The sequence below is a fragment of the Labrus mixtus genome, chromosome 10, assembly GCF_963584025.1.
Source record: "Labrus mixtus chromosome 10, fLabMix1.1, whole genome shotgun sequence".
In the NCBI taxonomy this organism is placed as follows: domain Eukaryota; kingdom Metazoa; phylum Chordata; class Actinopteri; order Labriformes; family Labridae; genus Labrus; species Labrus mixtus.
In genome coordinates this window covers 10,728,482-10,752,906 of record NC_083621.1, presented here as the reverse complement: position 1 = coordinate 10,752,906, position 24,425 = coordinate 10,728,482, and the positions used below count along the sequence as shown (strand labels likewise).

Here is a 24,425-nt window from a genome sequence, read left to right as displayed (position 1 = left end):
CGTTTCCACTGTTAGATATGTGGCTCTTATTTGGTTATCTATATTATTTAGCCATAAACAGCATCATAATATAGGAAACTGTATTATCCGTGTTTTTGTCCCTTTGCAGTAGTGCATTTTGAATTTATATCCACTGATCCCTGGCACACTTGAAACATTACACAACAACAATTTCTCCAACTGTGTTTACATGTTCTCTATGTACATTTTTACTGTGATTTATCAGTTAAAATGATACATTTCGACGAACTTTTTCCGTTTGCAATCATTTGTAAATTGCAAGTTATTACTGGAGAAGATGTATCTTAACACAATCTTAGATTGTTTAAAGTATCTTCTTCTGGGTTATATTTTAGTTAGTCTTCTGTAGTTTTGTTATGTGGACTCTTAGGGCCGCTGTTGACCAGATTGTCAACGGAAGAGAGCAGGTTTGCAGCAGCACCTCCCTTCTAACGTCGACACAGTACAGACAGAACTCGACGGGGAAAACGCTGGCGAGCCTGGCTGCGGGATTTCTTTTTTTAAAAGAGGAGAAATTTCGACTGGTAAATCATTTTAACAACGAATGACTTTTGGAGCTGTTCATATGATATTTACATTTTGAATCTGGGGTGTATTTGTTGTTTGGATTACAAACGGACTGTGGAGCCTCACTGAGGGACAAATCTGAAAGAACAATGAATTGGCAAGTACTGTTGTTTATGTCGCTGCTTTCACTCGACTCAGTTTTCGGACAGGTCAGCTACTCTATTCCGGAGGAAATGGCGAAAAACTCTTTAGTGGGAAACATAGCGCAGGATTTAGGTTTGGAAATTAAACGACTTATTTCCGGCAAAGCTAAGATCTATACGAGGAACAGTAACGAGTACATCGAGCTGAACAGAGAAAGAGGAGTCCTCCTCGTCAAAGAGAGAATAGACAGAGAGGTGTTGTGCACAGAGACTGCGCTTTGTTCTTTAGATTTCCAGATTATTTTAGAGAATCCTATGGAATTTTACAGAGTTACTGTCCAGATCACAGATATCAACGATAATGCACCAACCTTTGAAAAAAAAGAGATCCAATTCAGAATAAGCGAGTCAGCCGTGATCGGAGCTAAATTTGTACTGGAAAGAGCTGTGGATCTAGATGTTGGTAATAATGGTGTTCAGAACTACGAGTTAAAACCGACTGATAATTTTGCTCTTAAACTGCACAACAACGCTGACGGTAATAAAAACGTAGAGATGGTGCTACAGAAGCCTTTGGACAGGGAGAAACAGGAGCAGATATCTCTCGTCTTGACTGCTGTAGATGGAGGAGAGCCGCAGATGTCAGGAACAATGCTTATTGTTATCACAGTTTTAGATGTAAACGATAATGCCCCTGTTTTTACACAGCCAACATACAAGGCTACAGTTACTGAAAATTCACCTAAAGGCACAGTTGTTGCCACTGTTACAGCCTCAGATGCAGATCAAGGCTCAAACGGGAAAATAACATATTCGATCACGAATACATTAGAAAATGTCAGAAAAATGTTTGAGGTAAATCAGGAAAACGGAGAAATGTCTTTAACTGGAAACATTGACTTCGAAAAGTCCAGACATTTTGAGATAAATGTACTTGCCAGTGATGAAGGAGGACTCACAGACTCCTGTAAGTTAATTGTTGATGTACTAGATGTAAATGACAACGAGCCTGAAATAAATATAATGTCGAAGTCTACTGTATTATCAGAAGATGCCAAACTTAATACAGTTGTGACAATGATAAATATTGAGGATCTAGATTCAGAAGAAAACGGCATCGTCAAATGTTTTGTTAAAGAAAATATACCTTTCATTTTAAAAACATCTTCAAATAATTTCTATAGTTTAGTGACAGACAGTGAATTGGACAGAGAGCTCGCTTCTCAATATAACATCACAGTGACGTGTTCTGATGAGGGAGTTCCCTCCCTCTCCAGCAGCGTCACTCTCACCTTACAGATCTCTGATGTAAATGACAACGCGCCTGTCTTTGAGAGGAGCTCATATGAGGCCTACATTATAGAAAACAACACACCAGGCCTCTCTATATTCACAGTGAAGGCCAGAGACGAAGATTGGAACCAGAATGCCCGTGTTTCTTACATCCTCGAGGACTCATCTGTTAACGGAGTGCCAGTCTCCTCATATGTTTCCGTCAGTGCTGATAGTGGAGTTATCCATGCAGTTCGGTCTTTTGACTACGAGCAGATCAAAGACTTCCAGTTCCGCGTCAAAGCGCAGGATGGAGGCTCCCCTCCACTCAGTAGCAACGTGACAGTGAAAATAGTGATCCAGGACCAGAACGATAACCCCCCTCAGGTCCTGTACCCAGTCCAGACTGGTGGATCAGTGGTGGCTGAGATGGTGCCTCGTGCAGCAGATGTGGGCTACCTGGTGACTAAAGTGGTGGCTGTTGATGTGGACTCTGGACAGAATGCCTGGCTCTCGTATAAACTCCAGAAAGCCACAGACAGGGCGCTGTTTGAAGTGGGTTTACAGAATGGAGAAATCAGAACTATCCGCCAAGTGAATGATAAAGATGCTGTGAAACAAAGACTGACTGTTATAGTGGAGGACAACGGGCAGCCATCTCGTTCAGCTGCAGTCATTGTTAACGTGGCGGTGGCGGACAGCTTCCCTGAAGTGCTGTCTGAGTTCACTGACTTTACACACGACAAGGAGTACAATGACAACCTGACTTTTTACTTAGTGCTGGCTTTGGCTGTAGTGTCCTTCCTCTTCATCACGTGTGTAGTGGTTATTATATCAGTGAAAATCTACAGATGGAGACAGTCTCGCACCCTGTTTCACTCCAACCTCCCTGTGATTCCATATTATCCACCACGTTACTCAGACACTTTGGGCACAGGGACTCTCCAGCACGTGTACAATTACGAGGTGTGCAGGACGACTGACTCCAGAAAGAGTGACTGTAAATTCGGCAGAGCTGGTAGTCAGAACGTGCTGATAATGGACCCCAGTTCTACAGGGACCATGCAGCGGATACAGAGTGAGAAGAGCATCCTGGATGAACCAGACTCTCCTCTAGAGGTCAGTTTTACCTATGAGAAAATGTTTCTTTTGACACATAGGTTCGATATCCTGCCTCTTGGTTGTAGAATGTTATAAATTGATCTCATTGGAAGTGTTTGGCCATATTCAGTTATTCAGTCAAGTGAGCTCATCTTCCCTGTACTCTGTAACGTTGGCTACATAGTTGCACTTTTGCGTATTATAACAGTTTTGTATTGACTGAATATGAGTCAACTATTTTACCATACTTCTGAATGCCCCTGTTGATTTGTGTCCCTGGGAGTCATATTATTGTAAGAATACTTTTTTTTTCATTTCAATAGATGTCGCAGCCTTGCGCTTTCTATTACAGGAAATGCTTATAGTGTTTTTTATTTCAGCACCTCGGACAGCGCCACAGTCTGTCTCATTTCGAGAGGTTTGAATGTTAAACTGTCAAACAATTCATGGCTGCAGGGTGTTCTGTTTAAATTTAAAAATAAATAATTTCCCAGTCTATAATGAATTCAGAATATATATTTTGAATCTTGATAGTGTATACATTTGCTTAAAGAGATAAAAACAATGATTTATGAATTTGTGTGCCTGTACAAATTTACAATAGACTGCATAAGAACACTTGTTGGCCACCTCTTTAATCTTTGAAACATTAAACACTTGTACACCACTTGACTTTACATGGTAAGATATGATAACTCCTCAGTTTAACTGCGGTGTTTCCTAGCAGTTGGTAGCACCCGATTTAACAACATCCATTAAACCCCGGATGTCTTTCGCGGCTGACTTGTCAATGATACATCAGTGGGTGATACGTGTTAGGTATATGTACTCAATTATTTTGATTTCCAAATTTACAAACTATAGACAACTTGGAAAGGAGTGTGATAATATAGCTTTACAATGGCATTGTGTACAGAGCAAGTTCCTATAGCTTGTGCGTGTGTCCGTTAGAATGGCTGTTTGTCTGTGTTTCTGTCTGTTTGGGAGAGAACGAGATAAAGGAAAATGACCTTTTTTATTTCATTACTTTTTGACTGACCTCTCAGGCTGATACAAACATGTGTTAAAAACCTACATACCTGTAAAATGTTTTAAATATACTGTCTGTAGTAAATCTGACGCTTGCACATATGACTTGGAAAGATGAATAGAAAATATTTCCCCTTTTCCTCAGTATTCTGTAGTTCAGCATATTGAACTCTTAGGGCCGCTGTCGGCCAGTCAGTGTGTGTTCAGGAGAAGTATTCAGCAGTACCTCCCCCATCATGTATTAAAGCTCGAGAGGAAAACAGAAGGAGCAGTGCATATTACGGAGATCAGAGATCTAAACGTATATTTGGACGAATATTGTTCTTCTAAAATTGTAACTTGTGGATTTTTTGGGGATGATATCCATCCTGGGGACATTAAAGGATTGCCTCTGAAGATCAAAAATCTTTTTTGCTGGAATTTGTCTCGTTACATTTTGCAGGAACATGACGGAGAGAACAATGACACGGCAAGTGCTGCTCTTTATCGCGGTTCTCTATTTCAATTCAGTTGTTGGGCAGGTCAGCTATTCCATCCCAGAAGAAATGCCAAAAGGCTCTTTCGTTGGGGATATCGCGCAGGATTTGGGTTTGGATGTGAAAAGGCTGAGATCAGGAAAAGCTCGCATATATACGGGAGACAGTGCGGAGTACATCGAGTTGAATAAAGAGAAGGGGGTCCTCCTCGTCAAAGAGAGGGTAGACAGAGAGGCGATCTGCGCACAGGCGGTGCCCTGCGCTTTGCATTTCCAGGTCATCCTAGAGAATCCTATGGAATTTTATAGTATTACTGTCGAAGTTATGGATATTAACGACAACGCCCCGATTTTTAAAAGGGGGGAAATGAAATTCAGAATCAGTGAGTCAGCTATCACAGGTGCAGTGTTCTTGTTACAACAAGCAATGGACCTGGATGTTGGTGGTAATGGCCTTCAAAGTTACATGTTAAAGCCGACCGATAACTTTGTTTTAAGGCTGCAAAATCAAGCAGATGGAAGTAAGATGGTAGAAATGGTTTTACAGAAACCTTTAGATCGAGAAAAAGAGGATAGTCTGTCGCTTATATTGACTGCAGTGGACGGAGGTGAACCGCTGCTCTCCGGGACCGTTCAGATTCACATCAGTGTGCTCGATTATAATGACAATGCTCCAGTTTTTACACAGAAAATCTACAAATCTATCATAAGAGAAAACTCACCCCCGGGGACGCAAGTAGTAATCGTCAGTGCTTCTGACTTAGACGAAGGTCCCAATGGCAAAATATCTTATGCTATATTGAATCTACTGGACAATGTGTCAGAATTGTTTGAGATAAACAAAGAGACTGGAGAAGTTACACTGATTGGCAACACTGACTTTGAAAAAAAGCGACAATACCAAATACATGTCCAGGCCATTGATGAAGGAGGATTAACTGACTCATGCAAAATTATAGTTGAAATAACTGACATAAATGACAACGTACCTGCTATCAATGTAATGTCCAAGTCCAGTGTAATAAAAGAGGACATTCAGCCTGGCACTGTTGTTACAATGATAAATATCCAAGATCCAGACTTTGGTGAAAATGGAAAAGTAAAATGTTATATTAACGACAATATTCCATTCACAATTTCATCCGCATCAAATAGTTTTTTCAGTTTAACAACGGACAGTGATTTAGACAGAGAGGTGGCTTCTGAGTATAACATCACAGTGACGTGTTCTGATGAGGGAGTGCCCTCTCTCTCCAGCAGCGTCACTCTCACCTTACAGATCTCTGATGTAAATGACAACGCACCTGTCTTTGAGAGGAGCTCATATGAGGCCTACATTGTAGAAAACAACACACCAGGCCTCTCTATATTCACAGTGAAAGCCAGAGACGCTGACTGGAACCAGAATGCCCGTGTTTCTTACATCCTGGAGGACTCCTCTGTTAACGGAGTGGCAGTCTCCTCATATGTTTCAGTCAGTGCTGATAGTGGAGTCATCCATGCAGTGCGCTCTTTTGACTACGAGCAGATCAAAGACTTCCACTTCCGCGTCAAAGCGCAGGATGGAGGCTCCCCTCCACTCAGCAGCAACGTGACAGTGAAAATGGTGATCCAGGACCAGAACGACAACCCCCCTCAGGTCCTGTACCCAGTCCAGACTGGTGGCTCAGTGGTGGCTGAGATGGTGCCTCGTGCAGCAGATGTGGGCTACCTGGTGACTAAAGTGGTGGCTGTTGATGTGGACTCTGGACAGAATGCCTGGCTCTCGTATAAACTGCAGAAAGCCACAGACAGGGCGCTGTTTGAAGTGGGCTTACAGAATGGAGAAATCAGAACTATCCGTCAAGTGAATGATAAAGATGCTGTGAAACAAAGACTGACTGTTATAGTGGAGGACAACGGGCAGCCATCTCGTTCAGCTGCAGTCATTGTTAACGTGGCGGTGGCGGACAGCTTCCCTGAAGTGCTGTCCGAGTTCACTGACTTTACACACGACAAGGAGTACAATGACAACCTGACTTTTTACTTAGTGCTGGCTTTGGCTGTAGTGTCCTTCCTCTTCATCACGTGTGTAGTGGTTATTATATCAGTGAAAATCTACAGATGGAGACAGTCTCGCACCCTGTTTCACTCCAACCTCCCTGTGATTCCATATTATCCACCACGTTACTCAGACACTTTGGGCACAGGGACTCTCCAGCACGTGTACAATTACGAGGTGTGCAGGACGACGGACTCCAGAAAGAGTGACTGTAAGTTCGGCAGAGTTGGTAGTCAGAACGTGCTGATAATGGACCCCAGTTCTACAGGGACCATGCAGCGGATACAGAGTGAGAAGAGCATCCTGGATGAACCAGACTCTCCTCTCGAGGTTAGACATTTAAGTTATTCTCATTTAAATTTTAAACAAAATGCAACACGTCAAAAAAAAAACGTAAACTTGACTTACTAAATTAGTACTTTAGTATTTCTTGTGGAATATGGGCTCATTCAGCAGACACTTTCGATTTTCTGTCCCCCTCTCCTGGTTTTTTAACTTGTCTTCATATTTTATCGAAGTTGATTTGTGATAAAGCATGATACATGTTTCCTGGAGTCATTTGTGAGTGTTTCTTTGTTTCACCTATCGCCGTTTGAACGGTATGATTTGAACGACTTGAATTGATTATTTTGACCTGATTTTACTAAAAAGATCATTAATTATCGCTGGAAATGGTACACCCATAAGTTAAGCTGTCAAGACCATGATTGTCTTTCTATCAGTAGGTGCATAAAAACATAGCCTCTCCAGGAACAAATTGGGGCCTGTTTTTGTTAAGAATTTGCATGAGCTCCTTGAAGGATGAAAACAATGCTGCCAGGTTCTGAATGGGTAAATTTTCAGTTTAAATTCAGCTCTGCTTGTCTTCTATATGGTTCAGCATTTGACGTTAAATCGCTGGCATGTTTTGTACATCTGGTTTCTCTTCCAACTGAGGGGCTACAATACTTCTTAACTTGCAGACATTCGTGTAGTACATTAGATTGAACTCCTAGGGCCGCTGTTGGCCAGCCTGTGATATCTGTGGGGCAGGTTTGAGCTGATCCTCCCCCATCGTCTTTCTTTTCTTATACCAGAGGGATACAGACACGCAGAATATTACAGAGAGCAGCCATTACCAACACGGACATCTACAGTAAACTGGTTATCACTCATTCTTCTTTTTGTCGTGTATGTTGAGGAAATACAAAGGATTTTCTTCTGCTTACATTGGGACAGCAGTGGGATTCGTGCTTGATGGAAATGCCTGACAGAACAATGAGGTGGCAAGTGCTGTTGTTTATCTCCATAATTTCTCTGACTTCGGTGCTCGGGCAGGTCAGTTATTCCATACCCGAGGAAATGGCTAAAGGCTCATTAATCGGTAACATCGCTCAGGATTTAGGTTTGGACAGAAAAAGACTTACCTCGGGCAACGCTCGGATTTTTACAGGAGACAGCGCAGAGTACATCGAGCTGAACAGAGAGCGAGGGGTCCTTCTTATCAAAGAGAAAATAGACAGAGAAGCACTCTGTGCACAGACGACGCCCTGCGCGTTGCATTTCCAAGTTATTTTAGAAAATCCCATGGAGTTCTACACTGTTGTTGTCGAAATAAGAGACATAAATGACAACACACCGATGTTTGAAAAATCTGATATGAAATTTAAAATAAGTGAGTCTGCCGTAATTGGAGCCAAATTCTTGTTAGAGAGGGCAATAGATCCCGATGTTGGCTTAAATAGTCTACAGAGTTACTTTCTGACAAAAACCGACAATTTTGCACTAAAATTGAAAGATCAGCCTGATGGAGAAAAGATAGTTGAAATGGTTTTACAAAAATCACTTGATAGAGAAAAACAAGAGGAGATATTTTTAGTGTTGACTGCTGTGGATGGAGGGGAACCAAACCTGTCTGGTACAGCACAGATACATGTCACAGTTTTGGACGCTAATGACAATGCACCAGTTTTTACTAAGACGATATATAAAGCTGCAATACCTGAAAACTCACCTAAAGGGACCGTAATAACCAGAGTCAGTGCTTCAGATGCGGATAAAGGATCATATTCAAAGATAACTTATTCGATATCTAACGCTGCAGCAGATGTTAGGGACATGTTTGAGATTAATGAAATAAATGGGGATTTGATCTCGAAAAGTGCTGTAGATTATGAAAGGGCACGATACTATCAAATACACGTGCAAGCCAGTGATGAAGGAGGGCTTACAGATTCATGTAAGGTAACTGTAGAAGTGATAGATGTTAATGATAACAAGCCAGTTATAAATATAATGTCGCAAACTAATGTAATTCTCGAGGACTCTAAACCAGCAACAGTCGTGACTATGGTCAATGTTCAGGACTTAGACTCGGGAGATAATGGCAAAGTTCATTGTACAATCAATGAAAACATTCCTTTTACATTAAAGCCGACATCGAGTAATTTCTTTAACCTTGTAACAGACAGTGATTTAGACAGAGAGGTGGCTTCTGAGTATAACATCACAGTGACATGCTCTGATGAGGGAGTGCCCTCTCTCTCCAGCAGCGTCACTCTCACCTTACAGATCTCTGATGTGAATGACAACGCACCTGTCTTTGAGAGGAGCTCATATGAGGCCTACATTGTAGAAAACAACACACCAGGCATCTCTGTCTTCACAGTGAAAGCCAGAGACGCTGACTGGAACCAGAATGCCCGTGTTTCTTACATCCTGGAGGACTCCTCTGTTAACGGAGTGGCAGTCTCCTCATATGTTTCAGTCAGTGCTGATAGTGGAGTCATCCATGCAGTTCGCTCTTTTGACTACGAGCAGATCAAAGACTTCCAGTTCCGTGTCAGAGCGCAGGATGGAGGCTCCCCTCCACTCAGCAGCAACGTGACAGTGAAAATAGTGATCCAGGACCAGAACGACAACCCCCCTCAGGTTCTGTACCCAGTCCAGACTGGTGGATCAGTGGTGGCTGAGATGGTGCCTCGTGCAGCAGATGTGGGCTATCTGGTGACTAAAGTGGTGGCTGTTGATGTGGACTCTGGACAGAATGCCTGGCTCTCGTATAAACTGCAGAAAGCCACAGACAGGGCGCTGTTTGAAGTGGGCTTACAGAATGGAGAAATCAGAACTATCCGCCAAGTGAACGATAAAGATGCTGTGAAACAAAGACTGACTGTTATAGTGGAGGACAACGGGCAGCCGTCTCGTTCAGCTGCAGTCATTGTTAACGTGGCGGTGGCGGACAGCTTCCCTGAAGTGCTGTCTGAGTTCACTGACTTTACACACGACAAGGAGTACAATGACAACCTGACTTTTTACTTAGTGCTGGCTTTGGCTGTAGTGTCCTTCCTCTTCATCACGTGTGTAGTGGTTATTATATCAGTGAAAATCTACAGATGGAGACAGTCTCGCACCCTGTTTCACTCCAACCTCCCTGTGATTCCATATTATCCACCACGTTACTCAGACACTTTGGGCACAGGGACTCTCCAGCACGTGTACAATTACGAGGTGTGCAGGACGACTGACTCCAGAAAGAGTGACTGTAAGTTCGGCAGAGCTGGTAGTCAGAACGTGTTGATAATGGACCCCAGTTCTACAGGGACCATGCAGCGGATACAGAGTGAGAAGAGCATCCTGGATGAACCAGACTCTCCTCTAGAGGTCAGTTAATCAATGTAGTCTTTCTCCGTGTTTTATCTTTCGGACCGTAATTTCATTGACAGCTACCGTCTGGCGTTGTAGTTTAATTTTCAGTACCATGGATAGCGTCTGACTAGGATCTCAAAGTACTCTCCCTCTCTTCCCCTCTGTCCTAATTGCGTGTGTGTGTGTGTGTGTGTGTGTGTGTGTGTGTGTGTGTGTGTGTGTGTGTTATTGGTTTCTGTACAACAATGTAGATATTTAGACATATATGCTTTTTAAACTGCTGTTGCGCACGAAAATGCAGAGGGATTCTGGGATTATATATATATTTTAGTATAATATAGAAATGGATTGGCGATATGGTTTAAGTGCAGTAAACTTTGGTTATGGGGTCTTGAAAACTATATTATATCTGGCCTATTTCATCCTTTTCACCAGTGGTGTATTTACCCATCTGTGTCCGCTTTGTGCATGTATTCGATTTTATACTGGGACCTTTATCATTTTTTATTGCATCATATTTCGGTTTATATTAGGATTTGATACTGTGATCAGGTCTTGGTGTTTCAGTAATGATGACAGATAGGAATGAGAGGAATTGTATGATATTTTGATTCAGCGAATCATGTATTAGAATTTATTTTGTTGTACCATATTAAATTACCTGCTAAATTGTTATCTCAATACTATGTCATGTAGTTCAGTCTATTGAACAGAGAGGGACGCTGTTGGCCATCGAGTTGCTGTGGAAACGTTTGTTGCAGTACCTCCCCTATAGCTGAACATATTAAATGGTCAAATACAGAGAGGCAGAGTTAAGAGCTGGGACCGTCGTGAACAGCGCAGGCCAGGACTGCACAATAGGATTTCTTTGTTCCAGAATTTAGGATAAGTGTCATCTCGAGGACCACATTTGTGTATTGAAAGCTCAAAATTGGAATCTAAGGGCGGAAAAACAGCGGATATTTCGCCTTTCTTCAAAGACATGGTGACCGGAATGATGGGACGGCAAGTGCTGTTGTTTTTCTCAATGCTGTCTCTCGGTGTCGTGCACGGGCAGGTCAGCTATTCTATTCCTGAGGAATTGAAAAAGGGGTCTCTGATAGGCAATATAGCCCAGGATTTAGGTTTAAGTGTGGATAGACTCAGATCCGGTAAAGCTCGTATTTATACTGGCAACACTGATGAATATATTGAGTTGAAGCGAGACAGAGGAGTCCTCATCATTAAAGACAGAATAGACAGAGAAGCTCTGTGTGGGCAAACAATGCCGTGCGCGCTCCATTTTCAAATGATCCTGGAAAACCCAATGGAGTTTTATACGGTTACCGTTGAAATTACAGATATAAATGACAACCCACCAACATTTGAAAGGGGAGAGATGAAATTTGAAATCTCTGAATCGGCCCTTACTGGAGCTCGATTCGTCTTAGAGAAAGCCATAGATGATGATGTCGGTGTAAACGGCTTAAGCAGCTACGCCCTAAAACCGAGTGATAATTTTGCTCTGAAAACCATCAGTAGAAGTGATGGGACTAAACATGTCGAGATGGTTTTACAGAAACCATTAGACCGAGAGAATCATGAGCATATATCATTAATTCTGACCGCTCTGGATGGTGGTGAGCCACAGCTCTCAGGGACAATGCAGATTGTCATCACTGTGTTAGACGCAAATGATAACCCACCTATTTGTTCAAAACCGGAATACAAAGCAAGTGTTGCAGAGAATGCTGATGTTGGCACCGTAATAACCACCGTTAGAGCCACTGATAAAGATAAAGGCATTCACGGAAAAGTAACATACACGGTGTCAAAATCTGGAGTAGCCTCTCTTTTCACAATAGATGCCAACAGTGGTCTATTGACCTTAACTGGAAATGTGGATTATGAGAAGAGGAGACTGTATGAGCTGGACGTTCAGGTTTCAGATCAAGGAGGATTATCTGACGCATGTAAAGTAATCGTGGACGTGACAGATATGAATGATAACCCCCCCTCTATTAACATCATGTCCAACTCCAACACAGTATCAGAGAATGTGAAACCAGGGACGGTTGTATCTATGCTAAATATACAAGATCCGGACTCGAATGATAACGGCAGAGTTCTGTGTGTTATAAACGAAAATATTCCATTTGCTATTAAATCAACAACGAATAATTTCTTTAGCGTTGTAACAGACAGTGATTTAGACAGAGAGAGAGCCTCTGAGTATAACATCACAGTGACATGTTCTGATGAGGGAGTGCCCTCCCTCTCCAGCAGCGTCACTCTCACCTTACAGATCTCTGATGTAAATGACAACGCGCCTGTATTTGAGAGGAGCTCATATGAGGCCTACATTGTAGAAAACAACACACCAGGCCTCTCTATATTCACAATGAAAGCCAGAGACGCTGATTGGAACCAGAATGCCCGTGTTTCTTACATCCTGGAGGACGCCTCTGTTAACGGAGTACCAGTCTCCTCATATGTTTCCGTCAGTGCTGATAGTGGAGTCATCCATGCAGTGCGCTCTTTTGACTACGAGCAGATCAAAGACTTTCAGTTCCGCGTCAGAGCGCAGGATGGAGGTTCCCCTCCGCTCAGCAGCAACGTGACAGTCAAAATGGTGATCCAGGACCAGAACGACAACCCCCCTCAGGTCCTGTACCCAGTCCAGACTGGTGGCTCAGTGGTGGCTGAGATGGTGCCTCGTGCAGCTGATGTGGGCTACCTGGTGACTAAAGTGGTGGCTGTTGATGTGGACTCTGGACAGAATGCCTGGCTTTCGTATAAACTGCAGAAAGCCACAGACAGGGCGCTGTTTGAAGTGGGTTTACAGAATGGAGAAATTAGAACTATCCGCCAAGTGAATGATAAAGATGCTGTGAAACAAAGACTGACTGTTATAGTGGAGGACAACGGGCAGCCGTCTCGTTCAGCTGCAGTTATTGTTAACGTGGCGGTGGCGGACAGCTTCCCTGAAGTGCTGTCTGAGTTCACTGACTTTACACACGACAAGGAGTACAATGACAACCTGACTTTTTACTTAGTGCTGGCTTTGGCTGTAGTGTCCTTCCTCTTCATCACGTGTGTAGTGGTTATTATATCAGTGAAAATCTACAGATGGAGACAGTCTCGCACCATGTTTCACTCCAACCTCCCTGTGATTCCATATTATCCACCACGTTACTCAGACACTTTGGGCACAGGGACTCTCCAGCATGTGTACAATTACGAGGTGTGCAGGACGACTGACTCCAGAAAGAGTGACTGTAAGTTCGGCAGAGCTGGTAGTCAGAACGTGTTGATAATGGACCCCAGTTCTACAGGGACCATGCAGAGGATACAGAGTGAGAAGAGCATCCTGGATGAACCAGATTCTCCTCTAGAGGTTAGAATGCTTTAAAACAGCTGCAGTGTTTTCATAATATTTTGAAGTTGTACACATTCTGAAAGTGATAGAAAGCTTACCATACCATCTTCATTTTAATTAATACTTGTTTTAATGTGGCAATATTTGAATATCTAAAAGTGGTTTAATTACAATGTAATTTGGGTATAGGTCACGTGATCTTTCGCCAAATTATCTGTAATTGTATGCTAACCTCAACCTCCTTTCTAAAACACTGCATGATTTTATTCTTTCCACTAGTAATAAGTTTGCTTCTTTCTTTTTATGGCTATTATAACAGCCCTAGTAGTAATAACAGTAGTAGCTGATAATAGAAAACGCAGATAGATTGCTTTTATCGTTCGATATATTTCCAAATATACTTTCTTTAAATTATACAAAGAGGTTTTGCAGTCTAATCATTTTAAATGTGTCACATTTAATTCACTTCAGAACTTCAGACAGTGACATAAATAGTAGAGCCACATGTTGCATACTTGCTATTAACTGTCGTTTCCACTGTTAGATATGTGGCTCTTATTTGGTTCTCTATATTATTTAGCCATAAACAGCATCATAATATAGGAAACTGTATTATCCGTGTTTTTGTCCCTTTGCAGTAGTGCATTTTGAATTTATATCCACTGATCCCTGGCACACTTGAAACATTACACAACAACAATTTCTCCAACTGTGTTTACATGTTCTCTATGTACATTTTTACTGTGATTTATCAGTTAAAATGATACATTTCGACGAACTTTTTCCGTTTGCAATCATTTGTAAATTACAAGTTATTACTGGAGAAGATTTATCTTAGATTGTTTAAAGTATCTTCTTCTGGGTTATATTTTAGTTAGTCTTCTGTAGTTTTGTTATGTGGACTCTTAGGGCCGCTGTTGACCAGATTGTCAACGGAAGAGAGCAGGTTTGCAGCAGCACCTCCCTTCTAACGTCGACACAGTACAGACAGAACTCGACGGGGAAAACGCTGGCGAGCCTGGCTGCGGGATTTCTTTTTTAAAAGAGGAGAAATTTCTACTCGTAAATCATTTTAACAACGAGTGACTCTTGGAGCTGTTCACATGATATTTACATTTTGAATCTGGGGTGTATTTGTTGTTTGGATTACAAACGGACTGTGGAGCCTCACTGAGGGACAAATCTGAAAGAACAATGAATTGGCAAGTACTGTTGTTTATGTCGCTGCTTTCACTCGACTCAGTTTTCGGACAGGTCAGCTACTCTATTCCGGAGGAAATGGCGAAAAACTCTTTAGTGGGAAATATAGCACATGATTTGGGTTTGGAAAGTAAACGTCTGATTTCCGGCAAAGCTAAGATCTATACGAGGAACAGTAACGAGTACATCGAGCTGAACAGAGAAAGAGGAGTCCTCCTCGTCAAAGAGAGAATCGACAGGGAGGTGTTGTGCACAGAGACTGCGCTTTGTTCTTTAGATTTGCAGATTATTTTAGAGAATCCTATGGAATTTTACAGTGTTACTGTCCAGATCACAGATATCAACGATAATGCACCAACCTTTGAAAAAGGTGAAATGAAATTTAAAATAAGCGAGTCAGCCGTGATCGGAGCTAAATTTGTACTGGAAAGAGCTGTGGATCTAGATGTTGGTATTAATGATCTACAAAGATACGAATTAAAACCGACTGATAATTTTGCTCTAAAACTGCACAATAACGCTGACGGTAATAAAAACGTAGAGATGGTGCTACAGAAGCCTTTAGACAGGGAGAAACAGGAGCAGATATCTCTCGTCTTGACGGCTGTAGATGGAGGAGAGCCGCAGATGTCAGGAACAATGCTTATTGTTATCACAGTTTTAGATATAAACGATAATGCCCCTGTTTTTACACAGCCAACATACAAGGCTACAGTTACTGAAAATTCACTTAGAGGCACAGTTGTTGCCACTGTTACAGCCTCAGATGCAGATCAAGGCTCAAACGGTAAAGTAACATATTCAATAACAAATACCTTAGACAATGTTAGAAAAATGTTTGAGGTCAGTGAGGAGAATGGCGAAGTCACTTTAATTGGAAATATTGACTTCGAGAAGTACAGACATTTCCAAATCAACTTACTTGCCAGTGACGAAGGTGGACTCACTGATTCCTGTAAGTTAATTGTTGATGTGCAAGATGTTAACGACAACCACCCAGAAATTAATATAATGTCGAAGTCAAACGTGATTGTAGAGGATGCTAAATTAAATACAGTTGTTACAATGATTAATATTGAGGACAAGGACACTGGAGAAAATGGTAAAGTACAATGTTTTATAAACGAACATATACCTTTCACTTTGAAAGCATCAACTCATAATTTTTTCAGTTTAGTTACAGACAGTGATTTAGACAGAGAGGTCGCTTCTCAGTATAACATCACAGTGACGTGTTCTGATGAGGGAGTGCCCTCTCTCTCCAGCAGCGTCACTCTCACCTTACAGATCTCTGATGTAAATGACAACGCGCCTGTCTTTGAGAGGAGCTCATATGAGGCCTACATTGTAGAAAACAACACACCAGGCCTCTCTATATTCACAGTGAAAGCCAGAGACGCTGACTGGAACCAGAATTCCCGTGTTTCTTACATCCTGGAGGACTTCTCTATTAACGGAGTGCCAGTCTCCTCATATGTTTCCGTCAGTGCTGATAGTGGAGTCATCCATGCAGTTCGCTCTTTTGACTACGAGCAGATCAAAGGTTTCCAGTTCCGCGTCAAAGCGCAGGATGGAGGCTCCCCTCCACTCAGTAGCAACGTGACAGTGAAAGTAGTGATCCAGGACCAGAACGATAACCCTCCTCAGGTCCTGTACCCAGTCCAGACTGGTGGATCAGTGGTGGCTGAGATGGTGCCTCGTGCAGCAGATGTGGGCTACCTGGTGACTAAAGTGGTGGCTGTTGATGTGGACTCTGGACAGAATGCCTGGCTCTCGTATAAACTGCAGAAAGCCACAGACAGGGCGCTGTTTGAAGTGGGCTTACAGAATGGAGAAATCAGAACTATCCGTCAAGTGAATGATAAAGATGCTGTGAAACAAAGACTGACTGTTATAGTGGAGGACAACGGGCAGCCGTCTCGTTCAGCTGCAGTCATTGTTAACGTGGCGGTGGCGGACAGCTTCCCTGAAGTGCTGTCTGAGTTCACTGACTTTACACACGACAAGGAGTACAATGACAACCTGACTTTTTACTTAGTGCTGGCTTTGGCTGTAGTGTCCTTCCTCTTCATCACGTGTGTGGTGGTTATTATATCAGTGAAAATCTACAGATGGAGACAGTCTCGCACCCTGTTTCACTCCAACCTCCCTGTGATTCCATATTATCCACCACGTTACTCAGACACTTTGGGCACAGGGACTCTCCAGCACGTGTACAATTACGAGGTGTGCAGGACGACTGACTCCAGAAAGAGTGACTGTAAGTTCGGCAGAGCTGGTAGTCAGAACGTGTTGATACTGGACCCCAGTTCTACAGGGACCATGCAGCGGATACAGAGTGAGAAGAGCATCCTGGATGAACCAGACTCTCCTCTAGAGGTCAGACTGATTTAAGATTGTTTTTCTGTACCATTTCCTTCTACATATTTTAAATCTCAAACACCTAGTTCATGATATAATGGATGCAACATATCAAGATTTGATCATCACCCCATTGTTATCCTAAATCCACTATTCAGTAGTGCTATTTAAGCAGTTTTCTACATTTAGTTCAGGTCTGGGTTCGTTACATACAGACCTCATTGCTCAACTTAACATTCCTGATATACAATACATTAAGTATTTAGGACGAAATTGGTTATCTTGTGACGTAACTTATACCAGAGGTAGATGTTGTTTTCACATTGTCACTTTGAATTGTGTGTGGACGCGCAGCTGGTTTTCTGTACTGCCTGCAGCACTCAAACACTGACTCTGTTGTGCGTTGGTCACTTATGTTGAACCAGACGAGTACTCAAAAGATTCATGAGTTTACATATGTCTTCCTGGCAGGTATTGATATTTTCTGGGGGCATCAATCTATTAAATGTTGTCTTAATTTCGAACATCATTTTATGTTTTGTTGAGGGGACTTGTTCAGTGATTCTTTTCAGTAAGCAGTATATATTTTCAGGACCTTGGAGAGAGACAGTTACTTTATCAGCTCCTTTCACCTCCAATCACTTTTACCTTTTTACCATGTTTTTTTCTTCTCATAGTGCAACAACAGTTGAGTTCCTTGACTTTTTGAAGAATTAGATAATTTTATGTGATCATTTTAAATACTGAAAGATACCTACATTAATTCGTCTTTCCATACATATCTTGTATTAAAACGATTGCAAAAATGCCTAAATAGTATTACAAAACATTCAAATTATTCAACGGTTCAATCGTCATATTTCAACTAAATTTCAAATTGCTTTTATTAAACTGTAGACATGTTGTAAGCAAGAGTTCTGAACAAAGAGTCATCTGAGTTGGTTTTCTGCAGTTTTATACTGTGAACTCTTAGGGCCGCTGTTGACCAGAATGTGAACGGCTGGCAGTAGGGTTGGAGCAGCACCTCCCATTGTTCATCTACATAATAAAGAAAGAGCTCGACGAGAAAGAACCACTACCATATTCGTGCAGGATATTTTGAAAGAAGACGTGAAATTTCAGTCTTTGTCCGCTCATGAGGGAAAAAAATGAGGAGTTAGCTTTCATAACTGGAATCGATATCAGACTTACGGGATACGACACTGAATCATACGGAAACGTTTCGGCAGAACAATGACAGGACAAGTTCTGCTGTTTTTCTGTCTCCTCTCCGTCGGATCAGTGCTGGGACAAGTCAGCTACACTATTCCGGAGGAAATGGCCAAAGGATCTTTAGTCGGTAACATTGCACAAGATTTGGGTTTGGAAACGAAACGTCTGGCATCTGGTAAGGCTCGGATTTATACCAGAGACAGTGACGAATACATGGAGCTGAACAGAGAGAGAGGAGTCCTCCTTGTTAAACAGAGAATCGACAGAGAGGCGCTCTGCAGACAGACGACGCCGTGTGCTTTGCATTTCCAGATTATTTTAGAGAATCCAATGGAATTTTACAGTGTTACTGTCCAGATCACAGATATCAACGACAATTCACCCACGTTCGAAGAAAGTGAAATCAAATTTAACATTAGCGAATCGGCGGTGATTGGGGCTAAATTTGTGCTCGAAAGAGCTGAAGATCTTGATGTTGGGATTAATGATCTGCAAACGTACGAGTTGAAACCGACTGATAATTTTGCTCTAAAACTGCACAATATTGACGGTAATAAGAACGTAGAGATGGTGCTACAGAAGCCTTTGGACAGGGAGAAACAGGAGCAGATATCTCTCGTCTTAACGGCTGTAGATGGAGGAGAGCCGCAGATGTCAGGAACAATGCTTATTGTTATCACAGTTTTAGATGTAAACGACAATGCCCCTGTTTTTACACAGCCAACATACAAGGCTACAGTTACTGAAAATTCACCTAAAGGCACCGTTGTTGCCACTGTTACAGCCTCAGATGCAGATCAAGGCTCAAACGGGAAAGTAACATATTCAATAACAAATAAATTTGATGAGATAAAGAAATCTTTTCACATGAACAAAGCAAATGGGGAAGTAACCTTGATTGGAAATATTGATTTCGAAAAATCGAGAAGCTTTCAAATAAATGTACGTGCAAGTGATGACGGAGGGCTCACAGACTCCTGCAAGTTAATTCTCGATGTTCAGGATGTAAATGACAACAAGCCGGAAATTAATATAATGTCGAAGTCAACTGTTATTTCAGAGGATGCCAAACTTAATACCGTCGTTACAATGATTAACATCGAGGACAAGGACTCAGGAGAAAACGGAAAAGTGCAATGTTTTATCAATGAAAATTTACCCTTCGCTTTGAAAACATCCACAAATAATTTCTATAGTTTAGTAACAGACAGTGATTTAGACAGAGAGAGAGCCACTCAGTATAACATCACAGTGACGTGTTCTGATGAGGGAGTGCCCTCCCTCTCCAGCAGCGTCACTCTCACCTTACAGATCTCTGATGTGAATGACAACGCGCCTGTCTTTGAGAGGAGCTCATATGAGGCCTACATTGTAGAAAACAACACACCAGTCCTCTCTATATTCACAGTGAAAGCCAGAGACGCTGACTGGAACCAGAATGCCCGTGTTTCTTACATCCTGGAGGACTCCTCTGTTAACGGAGTGCCAATCTCCTCATATGTTTCAGTCAGTGCTGATAGTGGAGTCATCCATGCAGTTCGCTCTTTTGACTACGAGCAGATCAAAGACTTCCAGTTCCGCCTCAAAGCACAGGATGGAGGCTCCCCTCCACTCAGTAGCAACGTGACAGTGAAAATAGTGATCCAGGACCAGAACGATAACCCCCCTCAGGTCCTGTACCCAGTCCAGACTGGTGGATCAGTGGTGGCTGAGATGGTGCCTCGTGCAGCAGATGTGGGCTACCTGGTGACTAAAGTGGTGGCTGTTGATGTGGACTCTGGACAGAATGCCTGGCTCTCGTATAAACTGCAGAAAGCCACAGACAGGGCGCTGTTTGAAGTGGGCTTACAGAATGGAGAAATCAGAACTATCCGCCAAGTGAATGATAAAGATGCTGTGAAACAAAGACTGACTGTTATAGTGGAGGACAACGGGCAGCCGTCTCGTTCAGTTGCAGTCATTGTTAACGTGGCGGTGGCGGACAGCTTCCCTGAAGTGTTGTCTGAGTTCACTGACTTTACACACGACAAGGAGTACAATGACAACCTGACTTTTTACTTAGTGCTGGCTTTGGCTGTAGTGTCCTTCCTCTTCATCACGTGTGTGGTGGTTATTATATCAGTGAAAATCTACAGATGGAGACAGTCTCGCACCCTGTTTCACTCCAACCTCCCTGTGATTCCATATTATCCACCACGTTACTCAGACACTTTGGGCACAGGGACTCTCCAGCACGTGTACAATTACGAGGTGTGCAGGACGACTGACTCCAGAAAGAGTGACTGTAAGTTCGGCAGAGCTGGTAGTCAGAACGTGTTGATACTGGACCCCAGTTCTACAGGGACCATGCAGCGGATACAGAGTGAGAAGAGCATCCTGGATGAACCAGACTCTCCTCTAGAGGTCAGACTGATTTAAGATTGTTTTTCTGCACCGTTACCTTTTCCATAATTTAAATCTCAAACGCCGAGTTTTTGGTATAATGGATGCAGCATGTCAAGATTTGATCATCACCCCATTGTTATATTTAACCATCTATTCAGTAGTGCTATTTAAGCAGTTTTCTACATTGAGTTCATGTCTGGGTTCATTGCTTAACTTAGCATTCCTGATATACAGTAATGTTCTACTATGGTTTTATGTGACTTTGATTTGTGTGTGGACGCGCAGTTGGTTTTCTGTACTGCCTGCAGCACTCAAACACTGACTCTGTCCTGCTTTGGTCACTTATGTTGAACCAGAGGAGTACTCAATAGATTCATGAGTTTACATATGTCTTCGTGGCAGGTATAGGTATTTTATGGGGGCATCAATCTATTAAATTTTGCTTCATTTTCGAACATCATTTCGTGTTTTGTTGAGAGGACTTGTGCAGTGATTCTTTTCAGTAAGCAGTATATATTTTCAGGACCTTGGAGAGAGACAGTTACTTTATCAGCTCCTTTCACCTCCAATCACTGTTACCTCTTTTCACAATTTTTTCTGTCCTCATAGTGCAGCAACAGTTGAGTTCCTTGGCTTTTGAAGAATTTGATCATTTTGTGTGATCATTTTAAATACTAAAAGATACGTATATTACTTTGTCTTTACATACAATTCTTGTATTTAAAACGATTGCAAAAATGCCTAAATAGTATTACAAAACATTCAAATTATTTAACGGTTCAATCGTCATATTTCAACTAAATTTCAAATCACTTTTATTAAACTGTAGACATGTTGTAAGCAAGAGTTCTGGACAAAGAGTCATCTGAATTGGTTTTCTGCAGTTTTATACTGTGAACTCTTAGGGCCGCTGTTGACCAGAATGTGAACGGCTGACAGTAGGGTTGGAGCAGCACCTCCCATTGTTCATCTACATAATAAAGAAAGAGCTCGACGAGAAAGAACCACTACCATATTCGTGCAGGATATTTTGAAAGAAGACGTGAAATTTCAGTCTTTGTCCGCTTTTTTTGGGGAAAATGGACTAGTCAGCGTTCATAACTGGAATCGATATCAGACTTATGGGATACGACACTGAATCATACGGAAACGTTTCGGCAGAACAATGACAGGGCAAGTTCTGCTGTTTTTCTGTCTCCTCTCCGTCGGATCAGTGCTGGGACAAGTCAGCTACACTATTCCGGAGGAAATGGCCAAAGGATCTTTAGTCGGTAACATTGAACAAGATTTGGGTTTGGAAACGAAACGTCTGGCATCTGGTAAGGCTCGGATTTATACCAGAGACAGTGACGAATACATGGAGCTGAACAGAGAGAGAGGAGTCCTCCTTGTTAAACAGAGAATCGACAGAGAGGCGCTCTGCAGACAGACGACACCGTGTGCTTTGCATTTCCAGATTATTTTAGAGAATCCAATGGAATTTTACAGTGTTACTGTCCAGATCACAGATATCAACGATAACGCACCTACATTTGAAAAAGGTGAGATGCAATTTAAAATTAGTGAGTCAGCCGTGATCGGAGCTAAATTTGTGCTGGAAAGAGCTGAAGATCTTGATGTAGGAATCAACGATCTTAAACACTACGAGTTAAAACCGACTGATAATTTTGCTCTAAAACTGCACAATAACGCTGACGGTAATAAAAACGTAGAGATGGTGCTACAGAAGCCTTTGGACAGGGAGAAACAGGAGCAGATATCTCTCGTCTTGACGGCTGTAGATGGAGGAGAGCCGCAGATGTCAGGAACAATGCTTATTGTCATCACAGTTTTAGACGCTAATGATAATGCCCCTGTTTTTACACAGCCAACATACAAGGCTACAGTTACTGAAAATTCACCTAAAGGCACAGTTGTTGCCACTGTTACAGCCTCAGATGCAGATAAAGGTTCAAACGGTAAAATATCGTATTCTATTACAAATACCTTTGATGATATAAGGAAAGTCTTTAAGGTAAATGAGGAAAATGGTGAAGTTACTTTAATTGGAAATATTAATTTTGAAGAATCGCGAAACTATCAAATAAATTTACTTGCAAGTGATGACGGAGGGCTCACAGACTCCTGTAAGTTGATTGTCGATGTTCAGGATGTAAATGACAACAAGCCTGAAATTGACATAATGTCAAAGTCAACTGTTATTTCAGAGGATTCCAAACTTAATACCGTCGTTACAATGATTAACATCGAGGACAAGGACTCAGGAGAAAACGGAAACGTGCAATGTTTTATCAACGAACATATACCTTTCACTCTGAAAGCATCAACTCATAATTTCTATAGTTTAGTGACAGACAGTGATTTAGACAGAGAGAGAGCCACTCAGTATAACATCACAGTGACGTGTTCTGATGAGGGAGTGCCCTCCCTCTCCAGCAGCGTCACTCTCACCTTACAGATCTCTGATGTGAATGACAACGCGCCTGTCTTTGAGAGGAGCTCATATGAGGCCTACATTGTAGAAAACAACACACCAGGCCTCTCTATATTCACAGTGGAAGCCAAAGACGATGATTGGAACCAGAATGCCCGTGTTTCTTACATCCTGGAGGACTCCTCTGTTAACGGAGTACCAGTCTCTTCATATGTTTCAGTCAGTGCTGATAGTGGAGTCATCCATGCAGTGCGCTCTTTTGACTACGAGCAGATCAAAGACTTCCACTTCCGCGTCAAAGCGCAGGATGGAGGCTCCCCTCCACTCAGTAGCAACGTGACAGTGAAAATAGTGATCCAGGACCAGAACGATAACCCCCCTCAGGTCCTGTACCCAGTCCAGACTGGTGGATCAGTGGTGGCTGAGATGGTGCCTCGTGCAGCAGATGTGGGCTACCTGGTGACTAAAGTGGTGGCTGTTGATGTGGACTCTGGACAGAATGCCTGGCTCTCGTATAAACTGCAGAAAGCCACAGACAGGGCGCTGTTTGAAGTGGGCTTACAGAATGGAGAAATCAGAACTATCCGTCAAGTGAATGATAAAGATGCTGTGAAACAAAGACTGACTGTTATAGTGGAGGACAACGGGCAACCGTCTCGTTCAGCTGCAGTCATTGTTAACGTGGCGGTGGCGGACAGCTTCCCTGAAGTGCTGTCTGAGTTCACTGACTTTACACACGACAAGGAGTACAATGACAACCTGACTTTTTACTTAGTGCTGGCTTTGGCTGTAGTGTCCTTCCTCTTCATCACGTGTGTAGTGGTTATTATATCAGTGAAAATCTACAGATGGAGACAGTCTCGCACCCTGTTTCACTCCAACCTCCCTGTGATTCCATATTATCCACCACGTTACTCAGACACTTTGGGCACAGGGACTCTCCAGCACGTGTACAATTACGAGGTGTGCAGGACGACTGACTCCAGAAAGAGTGACATGAAATATATGCAGCCGATTAGTCAGAGTTTAGTCAGTGTGGATGACGCTGGGACTGAAACACCACAGGTGGACAAACAACTAACAGGCCACTGTTCTCAAATGTCAACATTGGTGAGTGATCTTTTACATTTTTTATTTTCCACCTCTTTTTCTACAGATATCCATCTTCATATCTCATGTAGCTCGAACACGCGCAAAGCTATTACTGTCGTCCTGGTGCTGAATCGGTCGAAGGATTCATCTTAAAATGTTTTAATGCT

General features: G+C 42.4%; 6 protein-coding genes across 25 annotated transcripts in view; all 6 read left to right on the top strand.

The window, feature by feature from the left end:
* LOC132981948 (protocadherin gamma-A11-like) overlaps positions 1-24,425 on the top strand; it is a 292,678-nt gene that overhangs the window by 162,513 nt on the left and 105,740 nt on the right. For 2 of the 20 annotated variants that reach the window (XM_061048116.1, XM_061048099.1), the window contains exon 1: positions 10,571-13,592. The exons of 16 other annotated variants lie outside the window; for them this stretch is intronic. In XM_061048116.1, the coding sequence (XP_060904099.1) occupies positions 11,199-13,592 (2,394 nt within the window). In that variant the 5' untranslated portion in view covers positions 10,571-11,198. Of the gene's footprint in view, positions 1-10,570; positions 13,593-21,708; positions 24,277-24,425 lie in introns of those variants that run through there. 2 more of the 20 variants (XM_061048110.1, XM_061048126.1) reach the window with 2 other exon arrangements.
* On the top strand, positions 35-3,407 carry LOC132981961 (protocadherin beta-16-like). Its single transcript, XM_061048143.1, has one exon. The coding sequence runs from the start codon at positions 678-680 to the stop codon at positions 3,138-3,140; it is 2,463 nt and encodes an 820-aa protein (XP_060904126.1). The 5' UTR covers positions 35-677; the 3' UTR covers positions 3,141-3,407.
* Positions 4,156-7,002, top strand: LOC132981957 (protocadherin beta-16-like). Its single transcript, XM_061048139.1, has one exon. It carries the CDS (start codon positions 4,520-4,522, stop codon positions 6,998-7,000), a length of 2,481 nt encoding a protein of 826 aa, XP_060904122.1. The 5' UTR covers positions 4,156-4,519; the 3' UTR covers positions 7,001-7,002.
* LOC132981968 (putative protocadherin beta-18) lies at positions 7,070-10,538 on the top strand. Its single transcript, XM_061048152.1, has one exon. The coding sequence runs from the start codon at positions 7,826-7,828 to the stop codon at positions 10,238-10,240; it is 2,415 nt and encodes an 804-aa protein (XP_060904135.1). The 5' UTR covers positions 7,070-7,825; the 3' UTR covers positions 10,241-10,538.
* Positions 14,415-17,168, top strand: LOC132981973 (protocadherin gamma-A11-like). Its single transcript, XM_061048157.1, has one exon. It carries the CDS (start codon positions 14,769-14,771, stop codon positions 17,166-17,168), a length of 2,400 nt encoding a protein of 799 aa, XP_060904140.1. The 5' UTR covers positions 14,415-14,768.
* On the top strand, positions 17,698-21,608 carry LOC132981974 (protocadherin beta-16-like). The gene has a single exon (XM_061048158.1). It carries the CDS (start codon positions 18,369-18,371, stop codon positions 20,763-20,765), a length of 2,397 nt encoding a protein of 798 aa, XP_060904141.1. The 5' UTR covers positions 17,698-18,368; the 3' UTR covers positions 20,766-21,608.